This window comes from Cucurbita pepo, chromosome 4 (assembly GCF_057944985.1).
Source record: "Cucurbita pepo subsp. pepo isolate OVF chromosome 4, ASM5794498v1, whole genome shotgun sequence".
NCBI classification, from domain to species: Eukaryota; Viridiplantae; Streptophyta; class Magnoliopsida; order Cucurbitales; family Cucurbitaceae; genus Cucurbita; species Cucurbita pepo.
Genome location: NC_141801.1, coordinates 2,821,913 through 2,842,733, shown reverse-complemented (window position 1 = coordinate 2,842,733; position 20,821 = coordinate 2,821,913). Strand labels below are relative to the sequence as shown.

Sequence of the window (20,821 nt, the reverse complement as noted above, 5' to 3'; positions counted from 1 at the left end):
ACACGCGTTTTGACCTAGTAGACGCGTTTTAAACCTTTGAGGAGAAGCCGGGAAGGGAAAGTCCAAAAAGGAAAGGACTTGATCTGTTATACATAATGTGCTACATTGTTTCCTTGAGATTTAATTTCTATTTATATAGCTCTACGTTAGAGTTAGGTTAACCAAACCATGACCTGTCCGTCTTCGATCTAAACCATGACCTGTGCATAGAGCTGCACATCAACTTGTTGCTAGAAATCTGCGTTAAATCACCTAGCCGCCCTTAAAATCCAAGATATCTCCTTAGCTCTCAAATATGATCAAGACGAAGTTTAAATTATGGATTATGTACTTGGGTAACCGATTGGTATATCTCCCTAGCAAAGCATGCATTTGCATTAGAGAACTTAGTTAAGATTATAAGGCTACAGCTAGTGCGATTTACACGTTAACTTAGATCAAAACGTTTTCAGTAGACTTTGTTTAATATGAGCGGCGATTAGAAGTCTAGTTTATTACGGAGAATTTACATGAGTATGTTCACTTAAGTTTATTTGGTGCATAAATGAGTTCATTCTATGAAGCTTGTAGCTTTTTGTTAGTTTGAATGGAATATATTTCTTTGACCTTAAATTCACATACTTAAAATATTCTTTGACCATTCAAAACCAATGGCCCACTTCTTTTAAACATTAAACCATAATGTTTTACATATTTCTTTTTAAAAAAAATAATTTCTCGAGAGAAAAAGACGTGCATTTTTAAAAATAGATTCATTTTTTCTAAAAAAGATTATTTTTGTGTTTACTCTACATTTCATTTTGGTTTAATTAGTGAACTATGAATTAGTTTCAAAAGAAAACTATGAACATACATGGAAAAAAAGAAAAACATAAAGAATCCCATGAAATACATTTCTACAAAATCGAAGGTATGAGCAAATGAGTAGTATATGAATGAATTGATACCATACTCGAATGAGAGCGATTATGAAGATAAGATGACTAAGACGCTAAAAGGAATTGAAAGTTATTACCTATGTCAACAAGGTGCACCTTCCTTTTTTGTGGGTCAGTGACAGAAACTTAAAAATTAATCGTGTTTAGCTTAGATCAATTTTATGTTTTGTGACCTCTTGAGAATTTTCCTAGAAAGCATTTGAGTGAGAACAAAACTTGCTAAAAGAACCCGTATTGGTTTGTGAGGAAAGTAATTTGATCATGGTGCAAGGAATGTTGGTCCATCAAATCCTAATTTTGAATTATGAATCATAATTTTAATTATGGGCGTAGAGAGTGTCATGACCCGATTTTATCACAAACAAATTTTGAATTCTGATCTGAATACAAACATGTTCTGACTCATGGGCATAGGGCATGTCACAACCTGAAGTCTGAATACTGAATCCTGAAATGTGTCCAAATTTATTACAAACCGGGAAAAAAGTTTGAGGTACAATTACAACTCATAAATAAAAGACTCTAGTACAAAAATGGAATAACGTTCCGGAACGACCCCTCCATGACACCACAGCTCTCAAACGCTCCTCCACCTCAACATATAGCTTACGAACACTTGAAAAAGAAAGGAAAATGGTGAGCATAAAAATACTGAATAATCTACTTGTAGACTCTCATCGCAATCTTAACGTAGTAGATATCCATGAACCTTATTTTAAACTCTAAGAAATTTGAGGCTAGCCTATAACGACCTGAAATTTTCTACTTAATTTAAGGTCGCTACTATGTACATATCCTAAACATTGAATTCGAAAGACTTCATTTAAATTCCATAAAATATATCATTTATCTTAAAACACAGTCATGGACTTACGTGTTTCGAAAACATCTTTAAAATGACACAACAAAAGACTAACTAAAATAAATAAGCGTTTAAGTTAAAAACATCCTATTCTAGCCTAAGCCTAAGAAAATAAATACAACTATCCTATGCATGTGCCATGATCTCGAGTTGCGATACCGTTGTCAGCCGTACAGGAATGTCTTGCCTTAACCTGAAAAATATAGTAGCACATGGCTTGAGTATTTAAGGAAATACTCAATAACTGACCCCACTATTGGGGTTAAATGCAAGAACAAATGAATGCAATGACGGGACCTATCCTTTCAATCTATTTTCCTACGGTACTGTCCTAATGGGTAATTTGAATATGTACCAAATATGCTCAGCTGAGAGCCGTGTCGCAAAACTTAATTATTTGATACCTCTTGCACGAATGAAAACTGAAGATTACTGATTTTAATCCACTTCTCGACCTTGGGTGGATCCATAGGCCCAAGGAGAAAATATAACGATGATAGATTCTAGCTTCAAAATTTGTTTCTCTTCGACAATAATAATTTCATAATTGAGACAACGTCCCAGAAAGTCTATGGCCTTAATATGCAAACGGAACTTTAGGCTATTTGGGCACATCTCAAAATACCAACCTTCATAAATGTTATCGAATTTCAAACAATCTCCAAATATAATTTTGAGCTGCTCCACTATAAACTTTATAACCACTTGCAAGCCACGCTCCTTAAGATTAGGTATTTGAATCCACTTACCTTCAAGCAGTGGTGAACCGCAAAACTTAAAAGGTTCGAGAATCTTGATTATCTTGGAGAAAAAGTGCTCAACAAGCACAACAACCTCATAGTTGCATATACGGCCCAACCAGTCTTTCGCCTTAAGATGAAGACGAAACTTTATGTTATCTTTACCCATGTCCATAAACCAACCGTGGTAGGTTTCAATAGAAAACCCAAAATATTAAGATGGATTCACTCCAAGACTAACCTTGTTTGACCGGACAACTCTTGAACACTCCACTACCTTGACTAGTAACCTATGAACATCTGAGAAAAATGGGAAAGAGGTGACTATAAAAATGTTCAATAAGTAACCTACTACTTGTAGGCTCTTATCGCACTCTTATCCCGATAAGTTACAACGGAATATCAAAAAATTTCATACTTCTCGAGCTCGTGTGTTACACATAGCTCGTCCATTGTCATATCGTTTTCAACCCGTCTAGCATTACATTCAATCATCTTCTTTGCCTTTTTTTCTTACATTTTCCAAGGAAGGTTATGAAATTGATCATATTAAATCCAAATCCTATAAGCTACCCATCATAAAAATAATTCCCATATCTATTTTATCGATACTTAATTCATCTTGAAACCCTCTTTCGTATATTAAACTTTAATTATCGATTAATCTAATAAGGAAGACTTCGTAGTATAAAAGATTGATAGATGTATGATGTTGGACACGGAAGAATGTATACTTAAAAAAGATTTATTTCATTCTCGCATGACTATTTCTTTATAGATAGCCATGCGGTTTTTAGTAACCCTCGCATGTTACATGATACGAAGAGGGGAGTTTCTAACACTTCCTTTCGATAAGCTTGAAAGATTCGACGATCTTAATTCTTTGACCGAGAAAGTTCTTTACAAACACATGAGCTTCATAGTGGTGCACACGACTCAGACAGTCTTTTGCCTTTAAATGAATACGAAACTTTATGTTGTCTTGACCCATCTCCATATACCAACCATCATAAATGCCATCGTATTTGAGGCTATCTCCAGATTTAACGTTGAAGTCATCCAACGCAAACTTTGATACCTCTTGCACGAATGAAAACTGAAGATTACTTATTTTAATCCACTTCTCGACCTTGGGTGGATCCATAGGCCCAACGCAGTGTCCAGGAGACAATATGACGATGATAGATTCTAGCTTCAAAATATGTTTCTCTTCGACAATAATAATTTCATAATTGAGACAACGTCCCAGAAAGTCTATCGCCTTAATATGCAAACGGAACTTTAGGCTATTTGGGCACAGCTCAAAATACCAACCTTCATAAATGCTATCGAATTTCAAACAATCTCTACATCGAATTTTGAGTTGCTCCACTATAAATTGTACAAGCGCTTGTATGCCATGCTCCTTAAGATTAGGTATTGGAATCCACTTGCCTTCAACCGGTGGACTGAGAAGCTTGAAAGATTCGAGAATCTTAATTCTCTTGGAGAAAAAGTGCTCAACAAGCACGACAGCCTCATAGTTGCGGATACGTCCCAACCAATCTTTCGCCTTAAGATGAAGACGAAACTTTATGTTATCTTGACCCAGGTCCATAAACCAGCCGTCATAGATTTCAACTAATTTTAGGCCTACTCTGTTTGAACTATATTCATCCACGGCAAACTTTGCTAACTCTTGCACTAATGGCGCCTGAAGAATAGGAATTTTTATCCACTTCTTCTCTGGAGGTTCAGGAGATACTATGACAATGATAGAGACCAGCTTCAAGATTCTTAGACGGTCACGTCTCTCTTCGATAATAATAACCTCAAGTTTGAGAGAACGCCCCAAAAAGTCTATCACCTTAACATGGAAACGGTACTTTAGGCTGTTTGGGCACAACTCAACATACCAACCTTCATAAATGCAATCAAATTTCAAACTATCTCCAAATTTAATTTTGATCTGTTCCAACATAAACTTTATAACCACTTGCAAGCCAAGCTCCTTAAGATTAGGTATTTGAATCCACCCGGGTGCAACCGATGGTGGAGGACCGCAAAACTTGAAAGACTCGAGAATCTTGATTCTCTTGGAGATAAAGTCCTCAACAAGCACAACAGCCTCATAGATGCGTATACGTCCCAACCAGTCTTTCGCCTTAAGATGAAGACGAAACTTTATGTTGTCTTGACCCAGGTCCATAAACCAGCCGTCGCAGATTTCAATGTATTTTAGGCCTTCTCCACTTTTATTATTATGTTCATCCACGGCAAACTTTGCTAGCTCTTGCACTAACGGCACCTGAACATTAGGAATTTTTATCCACTTCTTCTCCGAAGATCCAGGAATTACTATGAAATTGATAGAGTTCAGCTTCAAAATTCTTCGAAAGTCATGTCTCTCTTCGATAATAATAACCTCAATTTTGAAAGAACGCCCCAAAAAGTCTATCATCTTAACATGGAAACGATACTTTAGGCTGTTTGGGCACAACTCAAAATACCAACCTTCATAAATGCTATCAAATTTCAACCTATCTCCAAATTTAAGTTTTAACTCTTCCAACATAAACTTTATAACCACTTGCAAGCCAGGCGCCTTCAAATCAGGTATTAGAATCCACTCGGGCACAATCTTTATTGGATCGCAAATCCTAAAACCTTCGAAAATCATGATTTTCTTAGACAACAAATGTCTGACGAGAACAAAAGCCTCGTAGTTGCACAAACGTCCAAACAAATCTTTCGCCTTAATACGAACGTGAAACTTTATGTTGTCTTGACCCATCTCCGCATACGAACCATCATAGATTTCAACATATTTTATGCCATATCCATTTTTGTTGTACTCATCAATTGCAAAATTTGATACTTCTTCCACAAATGGCACTCCAAGATTAGGAATTTTAATCCACTTCAATACTTTGGGTGGATCTACCGGCCCAACATAGTGTCCAGGATTCAATATATAGACGAAAGATATCAACTTTCTGATTCTTTCAAACTTAGGTTTCTCTTCGAACACAAGTGCCTCGTACAAGAGAGAGCGTTGAAGAAAGTCTATCGCCCTAATATGAAGACGGTACTTTAGGTTGTTTTGACCCAGTTCACAAAACCAACCTTCGTGAATGCTTTCGTATTTAAGACTGTGTCCATGTTGAACGTTGAACTGTTCCACCGCAAGCTTTGCGACCTCTTGCACGCAGTGGCTACTAACATCGGGGATTTTAATCCACTTCTCCACACCGGGTACTTGGCCGCAAACCTTGACTGCAACACTCATGGCGTAGTTTGATATATAGTATGAGGAAACTTTGTGTTTCTTTGCTGTGGTTTTGTTTGGTTAGTAGTTGTGGGTATTTATAGAACTCATTGAATGTGGAATCAAAGTTTAAGAAGATAAGATTGATGCTTTTAAAAATATAAGATTAATATTCTTTTCATTGGAATATGGTTCTTTGACTTGAAAGATCGTTATACTTGAGATTAATATTCTTTCATAGTTTAGATCACCCACTTCTTTTAAAATTACATCCATAATGTGATGTACCACGTTGGTTGGAGAGGAGAACAAAACACTCTTTATAAGGGCGTGGAAATCTTTCCCTTGGTACACGCGTTTTGACCTAGTAGACGCGTTTTAAACCTTTGAGGAGAAGCCGGGAAGGGAAAGTCCAAAAAGGAAAGGACTTGATCTGTTATACATAATGTGCTACATTGTTTCCTTGAGATTTAATTTCTATTTATATAGCTCTACGTTAGAGTTAGGTTAACCAAACCATGACCTGTCCGTCTTCGATCTAAACCATGACCTGTGCATAGAGCTGCACATCAACTTGTTGCTAGAAATCTGCGTTAAATCACCTAGCCGCCCTTAAAATCCAAGATATCTCCTTAGCTCTCAAATATGATCAAGACGAAGTTTAAATTATGGATTATGTACTTGGGTAACCGATTGGTATATCTCCCTAGCAAAGCATGCATTTGCATTAGAGAACTTAGTTAAGATTATAAGGCTACAGCTAGTGCGATTTACACGTTAACTTAGATCAAAACGTTTTCAGTAGACTTTGTTTAATATGAGCGGCGATTAGAAGTCTAGTTTATTACGGAGAATTTACATGAGTATGTTCACTTAAGTTTATTTGGTGCATAAATGAGTTCATTCTATGAAGCTTGTAGCTTTTTGTTAGTTTGAATGGAATATATTTCTTTGACCTTAAATTCACATACTTAAAATATTCTTTGACCATTCAAAACCAATGGCCCACTTCTTTTAAACATTAAACCATAATGTTTTACATATTTCTTTTTAAAAAAAATAATTTCTCGAGAGAAAAAAACGTGCATTTTTAAAAATAGATTCATTTTTTCTAAAAAAGATTATTTTTGTGTTTACTCTACATTTCATTTTGGTTTAATTAGTGAACTATGAATTAGTTTCAAAAGAAAACTATGAACATACATGGAAAAAAAGAAAAACATAAAGAATCCCATGAAATACATTTCTACAAAATCGAAGGTATGAGCAAATGAGTAGTATATGAATGAATTGATACCATACTCGAATGAGAGCGATTATGAAGATAAGATGACTAAGACGCTAAAAGGAATTGAAAGTTATTACCTATGTCAACAAGGTGCACCTTCCTTTTTTGTGGGTCAGTGACAGAAACTTAAAAATTAATCGTGTTTAGCTTAGATCAATTTTATGTTTTGTGACCTCTTGAGAATTTTCCTAGAAAGCATTTGAGTGAGAACAAAACTTGCTAAAAGGACCCGTATTGGTTTGTGAGGAAAGTAATTTGATCATGGTGCAAGGAATGTTGGTCCATCAAATCCTAATTTTGAATTATGAATCATAATTTTAATTATGGGCGTAGAGAGTGTCATGACCCGATTTTATCACAAGCAAGTTTTGAATTCTGATCTGAATACAAACATGTTCTGACTCATGGGCATAGGGCATGTCACAACCTGAAGTCTAAATACTGAATCCTGAAATGTGTCCAAATTTATTACAAACCCGGAAAAAAGTTTGAGGTACAATTACAACTCATAAATAAAAGACTCTAGTACAAAAATGGAATAAAGTTCCGGAACGACCCCTCCATGACACCACAGCTCTCAAACGCTCCTCCACCTCAACATATAGCTTACGAACACTTGAAAAAGAAAGGAAAATGGTGAGCATAAAAATATTAAATAATCTACTTGTAGACTCTCATCGCAATCTTAACGTAGTAGATATCCATGAACCTTATTTTAAACTCTAAGAAATTTGAGGCTAGCCTATAACGACCTGAAATTTTCTACTTAATTTAAGGTCGCTACTATGTACATATCCTAAACATTGAATTCGGAAGATTTCATTTAAATTCCATAAAATATATCCTTTATCTTAAAACACAGTCATGGACTTACGTGTTTCGAAAACATCTTTAAAATGACACAACAAAAGACTAACTAAAATAAATAAGCATTTAAGTTAAAAACATCCTATTCTAGCCTAAGCCTAAGAAAATAAATACAACTATCCTATGCATGTGCCATGATCTCGAGTTGCGATACCGTTGTCAGCCGTACAGGAATGTCTTGCCTTAACCTGAAAAATGTAGTAGCACATGGCTTGAGTATTTAAGGAAATACTCAATAATTGACCCCACTATTGGGGTTAAATGCAAGAACAAATGAATGCAATGACGGGACCTATCCTTTCAATCTATTTTCCTACGGTACTGTTCTAATGGGTAATTTGGATATGTACCAAATACTCTACACACAACCCATACATGCGAGTATGGGCTCACTAGTCAGTTCGTACACCGCTGGGCCACTTTCCTTGTCGGGTGAGCATACTCTAGAAGCTCCTTAGGCTGGACACCGTTAGAACTAGTAACCATCACGGCAACGCTATGCAAAACATAATGATCGTTGTCCTGCCATTAGATGTACGCGTCCGTACCCTCGTGATGGAATAGGGGTACCCCCCAAATGCATGAACATACATAATGCATGAGGTTCCCAATATTTCTACTTTTATTATTAATGAATATCCCGGCTATCATTTTTCATGTTTAACATGTCATTTCTCATTTTTTCAGTCTACGTATCATACATAATCCTAACGGGGTTACATTTCATTTCATTTATCGTGATATCATGTCATTCATAACATGCTGTATACATACAATTTAGAGAACATAACATAACGCTCCATGCTTTTAACATATCATTTCATAACATGCAATTCATACAACAATTACCTCAATGGTCACACAAAACAATCTAAACATAACATATTACATCACAATATATCGTATCATAAACATGTCATATCGTAAACAATTCGTGGTCATATCATTCCCTACCTTATCATAGCCTTAACGTTCTTATACCTATCATAGTCATATCGTTATGTGAACGTACCTTAGTCATATATCATCACAGGACGTATCATAACGCTATCGTTCTATTAATCTATCACAAACCTATCCTTTCTACCTATATCCTAACCATATTCTTTCATCAATCTCCTCTATCCATAGCACTCCAGTATGTAACCTAACCTTAACGTTTTATGAACGTATCTTACTCCTATCGTTACATTTCGTTTTGTGCATCCTTCTCGTATCTTATCTCAAACATATCCTTGAACACATCGTACCATAATTATTATCATACAATCCACATATTATAACATAACATAAACATAATATAAACATACCAATTCATAGATAATTCACACACATCAGTATATATGACACGTGCAGAACCACAGTCACGTGTCAACATCAAATATAACCATGTCGATAGTAAGACCACTTACCTGGTTAGCTTAAGTCGTTGTCACGAATATATCCTTAATGAAAGTTTGATTTCGTCCTTTGAAATCCAAGTCAACCTATGTGAGCCCATGACATCAGTTTCAAGTTCGAACTCTATAAAACTATCTCTAATCTACCTTGGCCAATTATCTCTTTTCTCAATCTTCATACCTCAATTTATTGTATAAATAGATTTTCATTCTCTAAACAAACATTACTACTACTTAGTATTTATTTTCTCAACGGATATTGACCAATTTTAATCGATTCTTTGCCTAATCTTACAGATTTATATAACTGCCAACAAAAATCTAATTAATTAGATAAGTGAAAATGAGATTTGATTATTACATGATCCGGTAATATATCACAGAAAAGAAAGAAGATTGATCCTAAATTAACTTCTTATAACCATAACTATAAGGAAAAGGAAATATGAGATAGGATTTTACCTAATAACACATCAAAATCTCTAAATCTGCAATGTTGAGAGCTATTTTACTTTTTTTTTTTCTCAAATCTGTTTATTTTTGGACTAACTGTGATATTATGCTGTCTGTTGAGGAGAGAGGATGAGATTGGGAGGAGAGGTTAGTGGAGAGAGGTGGATAAGTTTTATTTTTTTTAAATTTTTTTTATTTAAGTAATCTTATTTATATATTTATTTATTATTATTACTATTATTATTATTATTTTGCTATTACATAGCCTCTGCTGCTAGTATATGGAGTACCTCGAAGTTTTGAATGACACTTTAGCTACTCACGAATCTCTCTAGGTTCGGAGGAGGTAGTCCACCCTTTTATGGCGTCGGGGATAAGTTGAGTGATAAGTTCACCCCTTTCTGGTGCAACAGTAACCAATATTCGATGTTGAGGCGCTATCTCAACAAACTCTCTATATCAGGTGGGGACAACATGATGAGTACTAGACTACTCATCATACATGGAAGGTTAGCTGGCGAACCTATCTTACAGGTCATGTAGTCGCCCAAAGTTGGGGAGTACGTATGGCAATTCCACTTCACCTGTGATACAAAAATAAGGTGTCTTAATCATGTCACAAATACTTCACGGTGAATGACAAGATTGTACCATACATGTTTGGATTTAGGAAGGTTTCACTGTATTTTACAATTTTAGACTATTATTTTTAAGGTTTTAAGTTACAATTAGTTATTCGTCATTATGATATTGATGGACATGAGAGTTACAACCTTTCAATGGATCATAGGTTACTCTAAGCTTTGTTTCAAGGTTATAAATAGTCATTCATGTTATTGTTTTAGTACGAAGATTTTGAATATCAAAATGATAGTGGCATATTATGCTTCTTAAACCATGAGCTTATTCCTTTGCATTTAGATTTGTATGTTAGGGTCATTCAAGTAATTTTGATGAAGCTATCTTGTGGAGTGATTCAAATAAGAACTGCTAAACGGGAAAATTAGGCATATGTATGAATGAACTCGATGAATGAACTCGAGCATCGTTAGTGATATTTTTTCTAACTTGTTTACTCATGTTATAAATTATGCCCACCCTAGAGGATGTTCTAGGTAGAATATAATTATAGAGCATGAGCAAGCCTCAATTAGGACAAGTTATGAGTGCCATAGAGGCTAAGCTAATTTCAACTCACTCCATGAACACTCGAGAGTAATCCAGAAACTCCTATGTATAGTTTCATGGTCAGAGACAACGTTACGTTCATCTCCATTCTAGTATGCCATGTGATCCATTCCTCACCACAGTTTGTGAGATGTCTTGCCTAAATTGGTGGGATGTCGTGATACTTACTTTAATTGGTATGTTTTAAGATCTAGTACCGATGAGGCAGACCTAGATTAGTCTCGATTAGATTATACTTATGTTTAGAACTCAATGAGCAATGAATGTGTCGATATTGTGGGTGGAAACGAATCATGGCTTTCTAATAATGCTTCTGCTTTGTAAACCAATATGTCGTATGGGTCAGGGATTACATAGATACTCAGTAGATGGAGGCACGAGGGACGCTTCCTTTCTGATCTTGGCATGATGTTATGGTTCTAAATAGAATTTGCCATCTAATCCCTACTTAAGATTCGCCACATACGATCGACCTCATAAAACCATATTGTCTCCCAAGCCATCAATATTAGATTCACAACGAAGTCACATCTCATATGTTTATGACATGTCTAGTCACGACTTAGGCGTAAGAGTAAGGCTTATTTAGTACTCACTCTTATTACTTTATGTTTTTAGGTGATATTTAACGAGCTGGTCAAGGCTGTGCATTAATCTTGTGTATATCTTTGTAACTTAAATTATTGCATTAATCTTGTGTATATCTTTGTAACTTAAATTATTTTGATTAGTTTCGTAACATATTTTGTTTCGAGGATATTAGCATGTGAGTCGTACTCAACTTTTATCCTCATTACGATTTTTCAAATTACCTCAAACTAGTTAGGTTCTAACTCGTTTGATAGTGATGTCATTTTATGCCGTCGGATTTTGTTTTTAACTTTTTTTGTAAAACAATATATCTTTGTTAACAGTTCTCCTTGATTCTAAAAAGGAGATTATGAAAAAGAAACTCTAAAAGTATAAACAGCCAGAAGATTTTAAGGAAAGGTACAAAATTGTTTTGTTTCCAAATTTCCATTATGCTTGGAAACTATAAACAGCCAGAAGATCTTAAGGATCATGATTGATAAAGAATAGATATTACAAAGAGATACTAAATCACTAATTGATAAATTATCAAGAGTAATTATTATAATTACAATTAAGCAAAACTAATCAAGAAAAATTAAACTAACCCACAATCTTCAAGAGAAAAGTAAACAAACAAAAGGGAGCTATGAGTCGTCGTCATCAGAGTCGATATCACTATCTTGCTCGTATATTTGATACTCTTCCTCGCTGCCATCTCCATCGTCCAACTTTTGGTCGTCTTCATCCATCGACGGAAAGCTACCAAATAACTCTTGCAAATGTGTTCTTGAAACATCATCCATGTTTAGATCTGATAAGAAAAACCATGAGGTGACTACACACATTCGACAAGAGAAACTCTCTCTCAACCAAGCAGCCTAAACAACTTAGTATCAACCCTTAGATCTAACAGCAAAACTTTAGAACTCATGGCAATTGTGTCCAATCTATAGAACAGATCTTGTTCAAGTAAGGTAATTCTAACAACAAAACTTTTGACAAAAAAAGAATCGGTATTTGTAAGGGGGGAGGGTAATTACATGAATGCGACTGCAGAGAGATCTCGTCATCGTCACCCACCTTCAAAATAAGAAAAATTTAGAAGATACATTGGAATTAATATATGAATGGGATGAGATGAACTGTACAGTTACCATATTGAATTCGTCATATTCATCTAATGCCTCATCGCCGCTCTCAACTGCTAGGCCATCTTCATCTTCTTCTCCGGAATTAGCTTCCAGTTTGTCATCATTGATCACAGCTACAAAACACAATCAGCATTTAGTACTATCCAGTACAACGAAACAACCATCTTGTCTGGCTATAAGGAACCTTTAATGAATCTATGAACAGTATATATATATATATATATATATATATATATATATAGATAGATAGATATATAAGAGAAGGCCATTCAATATCGAATGCGTTTAATACCATGTCCATTGACCAATAAACCAAAGCCTAAAATTGGAAATAGCAGAGACGTGGTAAAACATAATCAATTAACTCAAATATCATGAAAAGCATAATCAATGAACAATTTAGAACAAGACCGCCATTAAGAAGTTTTTAATCTGAAAATACCAAAGCACTCCAATCAGCAAGGCTACTTATTCTCAAAGCCTTTGGATACGCTTCACTAAACTTCGAAAAGTATTGTTATGAGAACCAACAAGGGAAAAATAGTTCATTATGACTGTTAATTTTTTTTTTAATATTCGTGAAGGTCCAGACCAGCTGAAATGCACCAGGACTGTTCTCATTGAACAACAGTCTAACCCTACTATTTGGTTGTCAAGAAAACTCGGAAATTCAATCTATGTATGTGGCTACCTGGTCTTGAACTGAACCCATTCTCGCTAAGCCCTTTATTATGGTCCTTGACTATTAGGGCTTGGTTAGTTCTCTTATTTTAGAAGAGAAAAGGGTGGAGATTAAAAATTTTGAGGTTAAAAAATTAGTAACTAATCATTACAAGAAATCTCTAATAACGTTCCTTGCCTTGGGATGTGGAGGTTTTTCTTTTTTATTTTTTTCTTGGGGAAATGGGTCAATTTGTTCAATAACCTAATTTTGCTAGGAACTTCTTGAGACAACTTGGAAAGGGGTAACATATATATTATTGTTATTGTAATATGTTAGTTATTTATGTAATTTTACATTGTACTATGACTAGTGAATGGCATAACATTTAGTTTCTATGAAATTATCTTACATTGCTCTTTCTACTTGTTCCAATTTTCTTGTTGGAACATAAAATGTTGTCAATCAACATAATATCTCTATACATCCCCGATTGATTTCCACTATTATTTCACTCCAAAATAAGTTTAAATTAACAAATAGATTAAAATTTCCTCAATTCATTAATCAAAAGTTAATTAAATGCACAAAAAGTAAAGGAAGTCGCACAACGAAAACTAGAAGCAACATAAAGCCTACTCTCTTCGTAATATGGAAACATATTATTTCTGGAACTTATGGTTTTTTCCACGTTAATACTCTTCTGTCTCTCTTAATAAGTTGTGTTCTGCTATCTCTATGTTTCAATTTGATAGCTAGATTTCTATTCTCCTATCAACTGTTTCTGGAAATTTTACTTTCAATCATGCATTCATGCTATGTTTCTTTCCCAAACGGAAAAAAAGATTTAAAAAGAAAACAGGTCAACACAGGGAAACACACACACAAGAAAAGAGTGCTGAGTTTTAATTTAAACCTGGATTGGCTTGATGATCCCCGCCCTGATCAACTTTTAAGCAGCCTTTTTTAAAATCCCTCTTCAACTTTTCAAAGTTTTCAGAGGCTGCTCTGAGTAAAGGTTCAGCATCTGCCGTTGGGAACACTAATAAAAACCTCATCATGATTCGTTGTCGTAAACAATTTAGGATACGCAGAGAAAACCATCCGGATTCATACTGCATGTGCAAAAAAATGTGAATTCAGATCCATATTTTTTAATTTTCATAAAAAAATGCAAAGGAAGTCTAATGAAGTGTTCTAAATTTCCTTCCTCTTTCTGGATAGAAAACAAGAAAGAACACTATAACCTAACAAAAAAGTCTTCTTTTTTCCCCCCTTTTTCTTAAAGCAAGAAACAAACTGAAAAAGAACAAAAATTGTTTAAGGATCTTCCACACTGCACGTGGTGACATCAGTCCTCAATACAATCAAAATTGTCTATCTCCAATGATTTGGAAGATTCCCTAAATAAATCTTCAAGCACAAGTAACTCGCCAGATAGAAACATCCTTAATTTCTTTGCATGACAGATAACTATACTCAGTTCTATTTTCTATAAGAAACCTGATGAAAAGCTACATAAAGGAAAGAAACAAAACATTCTAAAATGACTTTCACTTGTTCATTGACTTCGATTGAGGCCTAAATAATTGCTGAACTCAAGATCTCTCATTCTGTATCCTCAATAATTTACAAAAACACGTTCTTCTCATTTGAAGGACCTTTAAGCTTTCTTCTACTGTATGCGATCGGAGTTTCCATTGACGTTTTAGAGGTCCCAATTAATTTGGAGTTCATTTCTTTCTCTTTTTTAGAGGTCCTAATAATCTATTTTGAAATCACAAGTCAGTTGCTTGGATAACAAATATCACTAATAATAAAATCACATTTTTTTGTACATCAGCCACATGTCCAGAGCATTTCTAGTACTATGGTCATACATATCTAGAGCATGTTGCATGTGATTGCATACTCATCCAACCCTTTTACTGTGCTTTCATGTGTGCCTTTCATTTAACATAATAGTTAAGTTTCCTTATTTTTTTATTGCCATAGGACTTCTGGCCATTTTCGAAGTTTATTCTTGTGAAAGGCAATTTGCCTCAAAATGTAATATAGAGAAATATAACTAGCTGTCGATTATTTCTACATTTGTTATATGCTATCGAAGCTCTTGTTTATTCTATTTGCTTTAAAGCATATAACAAATGTTTTCCAATGATTTCAAAAATCTTTTATCTAACCCTGGCTCTAAAATCATTTTCGCAAAAATGGGGTGGAGGTTGCAAGAAAGGCCTATTCTATCGTTGGCATTCTAAATTTGAGTCAGCTGACTTGCTCAAGAGGTGGAGGTTGCAAGAAAGGCCTATTTTATCATTGGCATTCCAAATTTGAATCGGTTGACTTGCTCAAGAGTGAGAACAAGTGTCATACAATTGCATTTTGAGTCCCGAAGAAAGTGTGGAAGTGATGTTTGACATAGTCAATGCTTCTTAGTTGAGTGTTCTAAGCAATATTTTTTCCAATATCCAAGAGTTTCTATACCAACTTGAGTGCACTCGACTAATCTCACAAGACAACCACATACCCTACCACATTTAGTTGCAAGAACATTAGTAAGATTTTGAATTTTAGATAAGTATTATAAAAAATAATTACACCAAGAGATGCGTGAAGTTGCTACTAATTGAATTTCAAAATTGAGAAATTTGATGATAAAACTAGAAAACTTGATAAATTGAGGGAAACATCTAGCCATTTTCTCTTCGCTTCTATCCAGTTAAGATGAGCATTTTTTTCCATTTCATTTAAACGAATAATATTCAGAAAGGTAAAAGGTGATATTTGAGGGTAAACTCACTGAACAAGATGTTTCCTCGGAGGGCTTTTTTATCTCTTCTTGAATATACTCATCTTCAAGTTCAAAAAGTTGTAATGATGTTTGAAACTTGTGAGGAAAAACTTGAAATGCACATATCTTTTCATGTGCGTAACTCATCCTGTGTGAAAGGAAAAATTGAAACACATAAATGATGAGGTAACAAAAGAAAAACTATTTCAATACCAATCAGCATAGGTCCAACGCGTTGCTATGAAATTCTGGTTCTTATTACCTTATGTTGTATAGAATTTATGGTAAAAGCAAACTTACTCGTTGGAAGCATTGGAATTGCAGTAACTTCGTAATGACTGTGGTACTCGAAAATCAATCCGTTGGTATCTGTTAAAATGAAAACGTCAATAAATAATACAGAGCAGTCAATAAATAACTTAAATGATATTTATGATTTCTTATATGGTGTTTATATTTGTTAATAAACGTGGTGTTTATCATCATATTGAGATGATGCAAGTTACTTCTTAATTGAGATGTCGTTAACCGTGTCCCTAGAAAGAACCATAAATCAGTAAAACCCAACTACAAGTCAGGTTTATTTCTTAGCCACGGAATGTATTTACATACAATTATCCGAGGAACGAAGGGAATAAACTAAAATATAGAAAGCTGCTATCATTTAAGCAAAGTGCTCACTTGCGAGAATCACAATCTTTTCGAGGATCATAACCCTTTTTTATCCAAAATCGTTGGAAAGGTCCACTGGAAAAGTAATATGCAATTCTAGAAAGAAGCCTGCACATTGAAAAAAGAATTAAGACAACACAAACACGAGTTCTATCTATGGATGATAAAAAGAAAAAAATTATGGACAGAAAGTATAGCATGGAGGTCAAAACCTTCTAAACACTCCATGTCTAAAAACTAAGCCCATCTTCAGCATTCGTTCGACTAGAGACTCCTTTGGCCATATATGACGTTCCTCAAACAAATTAGACACAGCAACTTGAAAATCCCATTCCTCTGACCCTTGGGGTACGTATTTCTCCCAGATTACAGTCTTTGGAATATGTAAGAATGTTAAGTCCAATAAAAGAAGGTACAACAAAAAGAAAAGACTGCTTTCAAGGTTCACGTAAACAAATTCAACTCTTGGAAAACCTCAGGACTTTTAGGAGCATAAAGACACGCAGTATCAAACCTACAGATGACCATAGAGAAATAATAATCTTAAATAGATCAGTTCATGAAAGAAACCTACGAATGATTAAAGATTCAACAAAATCTAGATGGCCAATTTTTCAGAATTATTCTTGGAATTATGTACGCATTGGTTTGGTTTTTATTTTTCTTTAATTCAGTGCTTTAGTTGGTTCTGGTGTTTTACTTATCATTTTTTCCCCATAATTGATTTAAACTTGGTGTGATCCAATCAAGAAATTTTAATGGTCTATTTAATACAACTCAATAAAAAAAAAAAAAAAAAAAAAGATATTTATTATGTACATCACTTATCATACTGTAAATTTCACAAGTAAAATGCATGAAAAGTGGCTGAGGGAAACCAGAAATACTCCTGCAACCAAAATATATTATTAATTTTTCGCAGGAATAGAGAAAATAAAATTTCATAAATAAAATCTAGTAGCATATAAGTAAACAAGGATATCTTTAATGTTAAAATCAATGGCAAGAACAGGTTCTATATCCACCTGCAAAACATGGAAAAAAGCATATTAGTCAAAATCATCTTCATAATGGCTATAACACTTGCAAATGGCCAATATACAAATCATTATTTAATTGCATCCAATACAAAATACAAATACATGGAAGACACATACATGAGAAAACCAATAGCACATAAAAATAATAATAATATAGATAGTAAATAAATCTCTACTCTTCGTCTAGCTGCAAGAAAGCTTTTACCTCACAAGGAGTATGTGGAGTTTCTTGTTTCTTTCTCGGAGTAAACATGGAAGGTGTTTTTAACCTACAAAATAAAACAAAATAGTAATATGTTAGATAAATTACAAATTTGATACTATGGTTTGAGGAAAGTTAGAATTTAGTCCCTACGGTTTTAAAAGTACGAATTTCATCCTTATGTTTGATAAAATCTCATAAATGGTCTCTATGATTTGATAAAACTCTCACAAATAGTCTGGATTATTTAAATTTACTTACCATTGCAGAAAAAATTAATATTGTATAATAAAAAAAAAATTATGAGGTATGTTGGAAGCGTACAAATAAAGAATAGATATTTAATATAACCAAATGATAGACGTAAAAGATCCTTACACTAAACTTTCAGGCACATCCTTCAACGCAAATAATGGAGGAACTAAAATCATAGTATCCTCCTTGTCCACATCAATGGCATTAACCTTCCCTGCATAAATCAAATTTACCATTTACTCATTTAATAAATTTATGACAATTCATAGCAGCCATGTGTCCCTCTCAAATGAATAATAATATGCACATTAAATACAAAAATAACACCTAAACATGGCTCGTGCAGTTCTGTCCAACTCCCCTTCTTCCTCTTGGTGGCATCCGCATGAGTAGCAACAACATGTTGGTAGTCAGCCATGCCTTAAAATAAATTGAAATAAACATTAGAATAGAGAACTTACAGATATTCAGATATGGCCCAAAAACCTAAATCATAAGACTTAGCACAAGATAATGAAAATCCCAACAAACCCTCAAAATGATATGCTTCAGGCACGCAAGCAACCATCTCAAAGTCCAGGTTTATTTCATCTTCTCTAGGTACTTCTTTTTCAACTTTCTTGATTCCCTCAGTAGAATCACTTTTTGGGTGACCTTTCATCATATCAATTCTTGAGTTAGTTATTTTGTATGCTTCAAATCTCAAAAAAAAAAAAAATAAAAAAAAAAATAAATAAAGGTACATGTACTCACATATTTTCAAAAGAAAACAACTGCATGGACGAAGCTCCCCATGTGTTGGATGTGAATATGGGTCTTCAGGCCTAAAGCGAAGCTCTAACTTATTTGATTGGAGATCACGAACCTAGATCACCAGATAAGGTTTAAAGGAGAAATCTGAATTATCGAAACAAGAAGATAAAATGAAAGAAATTGAACGAAATAAATTAAGAAAACAATGCAAATATAGCAAGTTATATACAAAACATTTGATCTGTAAATAATTGGAACTGCATTCCTCACTTCCCTTCTAGCACTCTTCAGTTTCCCTCTAGCACTCCTGAAGATTCCTCTTCCAATGTGGTCTCTAATTCATTATAACCTCCTCAAAGCGCAGAGTCACATTCTTTTGGACATTTTCTATGATATGTTGAGCACCGATGAGGTGAAAAAAGAATTATGTGTAAGGTATCACCTTACTATTCTATTGATTCAGATTCACAAAACACTAAACTCAACTCTTCTAAGAGAGTTGATAACCCTTCTTCCCTACCATCTACTTTGATAACATTCACAATTCTCCCTACACATTCATCTCCTTTCCCTACAAATACGACTGCCCTCCCCACTCTACACAACATGTCCCACTAAAGAATGTCAGAAGCAAAAGTCCTCTTTTTAACCTTTCTATAATACACTTTTCACAATAGGGGGTAACAGTGTTTAATGGAATTCATTCTAATCATGAAAAGAAATGGAATTACTCCAATCAAATTATATCACGTTGTAAAACTAAATAAAAAGAGAATCAACAAAAAAAAAAAAGGGGAAAAAATCCCACAATTTGATCAAATTCAACTTCCAAAGAATGATATTCTTTCCAGAAGGAAGCATCAGTTTATTATCAAAAACAAAAGATTTACAAATCAATCATGATTTATACTAAGAGAAAAACTCGGAAAATTGAAATAAAAGGAACGGTGAGACATTTCAAAATGATTTCCAATTATTTGATATCAACTATTAATTATACCTTGAGAATTGATTGTTTTCCTCCTAGAGTTTCAACTGCCCGTCGCTTGGACGAAGGATAACCAGGATAATGAACTGCAAAAACCTGGGCAGTAGGTAAGAACCCTGAGATAGTGTTGTCTTTCAGCTTCCCCATTCTAAATTCCTGTTATAGACACAATTCACTTCTACTTTTAGCCACACAGATTTCTTTTTTTTTTTTTTTTTCAAATGGCAACACAACATTTTACATGGCATAAAAACGAATTCAACAAAGGCAAAGAAAATGTACAGATAGTCATAGTTGCATGTGCATAAGTCAAGCTGTAATAACCAGTACAGATGAAAAATAAATGAATAGAAAGAGAAGAAGGTGGAAGGACGAAGGAAGCCGCTGGTCGTACACTTGCCAGAGGAAGGACAGAGGCCGGCAGAAGGCGTGGGTAGACCAACCACCCCGATTTCCTTCTTGATTCCGGTAGGTTCGAGAGGCCAAGGTGTTCATCAAATCAGAGAGAGCGAGTTTGAAGGAGGAGAGTGAAAACCTCAAGTGTTTTTTATTGGAGTCGAAGCAACGCCACGGGAGAGATTCCAACGGAGGATCTCGCAACGTTAAGAATCCACCTTCGCAATCACGGTGCACGCCGAGGAGAAACTCGAGGCCATAAGCTGGCGAAGACGACTGTTGCTCGTAGACGAAGCCGGACGATCAGAGGCTGAAGCAGAGGAAGGAAGGAACGTGGGCGAGCGACGAAAAAAATC

General features: G+C 34.6%; 2 protein-coding genes across 4 annotated transcripts; both read right to left on the bottom strand.

The window, feature by feature from the left end:
• Positions 1 to 3,269: 3,269 nt before the first annotated feature.
• On the bottom strand, positions 3,270 to 5,873 carry LOC111785574 (multicystatin-like). Its single transcript, XM_087123394.1, has one exon. The coding sequence runs from the start codon at positions 5,806 to 5,808 to the stop codon at positions 3,376 to 3,378; it is 2,433 nt and encodes an 810-aa protein (XP_086979520.1). The 5' UTR covers positions 5,809 to 5,873; the 3' UTR covers positions 3,270 to 3,375.
• Positions 5,874 to 12,021: 6,148 nt separating this feature from the next.
• LOC111793144 (uncharacterized) lies at positions 12,022 to 20,814 on the bottom strand. Of its 3 annotated transcripts, none has more exons than XM_023674889.2 (16): positions 20,464 to 20,814; positions 20,082 to 20,225; positions 19,082 to 19,193; positions 18,860 to 18,982; positions 18,656 to 18,748; positions 18,452 to 18,542; positions 18,077 to 18,140; positions 17,814 to 17,856; positions 17,044 to 17,215; positions 16,841 to 16,939; positions 16,460 to 16,528; positions 16,169 to 16,307; positions 14,285 to 14,483; positions 12,711 to 12,820; positions 12,597 to 12,636; positions 12,022 to 12,367 (listed from the first exon to the last, which is right to left on the bottom strand). In XM_023674889.2, the coding sequence occupies exons 2-16, from the start codon at positions 20,214 to 20,216 to the stop codon at positions 12,201 to 12,203; spliced, it is 1,656 nt and encodes a 551-aa protein (XP_023530657.2). In that variant the 5' UTR covers positions 20,217 to 20,225; positions 20,464 to 20,814; the 3' UTR covers positions 12,022 to 12,200. The 3 variants fall into 3 exon arrangements, with proteins under 3 accessions (XP_023530657.2, XP_023530658.2, XP_023530659.2); XM_023674890.2 differs by having other exon boundaries at positions 20,470 to 20,814; XM_023674891.2 differs by having other exon boundaries at positions 20,605 to 20,814.
• Between the last annotated feature and the right edge of the window lie 7 nt (positions 20,815 to 20,821).

Excerpts from the sequence above, each read along its gene's own strand:
- LOC111785574 (XM_087123394.1), bottom strand. The coding sequence starts at position 5,808 with ATGAGTGTTGCAGTCAAGGTTTGCGGCCAAGTACCCGGTGTGGAGAAG.
- LOC111793144 (XM_023674889.2), bottom strand. The coding sequence starts at position 20,216 with ATGGGGAAGCTGAAAGACAACACTATCTCAGGGTTCTTACCTACTGCC. Across the intron at positions 16,940-17,043 it reads AGACATGGAGTGTTTAGAAG|GCTTCTTTCTAGAATTGCAT; the intron begins GTTTTGACCTCC and ends TTCAATGTGCAG. Across the intron at positions 12,821-14,284 it reads GGATCATCAAGCCAATCCAG|CTGTGATCAATGATGACAAA; the intron begins GTTTAAATTAAA and ends TGTGTTTTGTAG.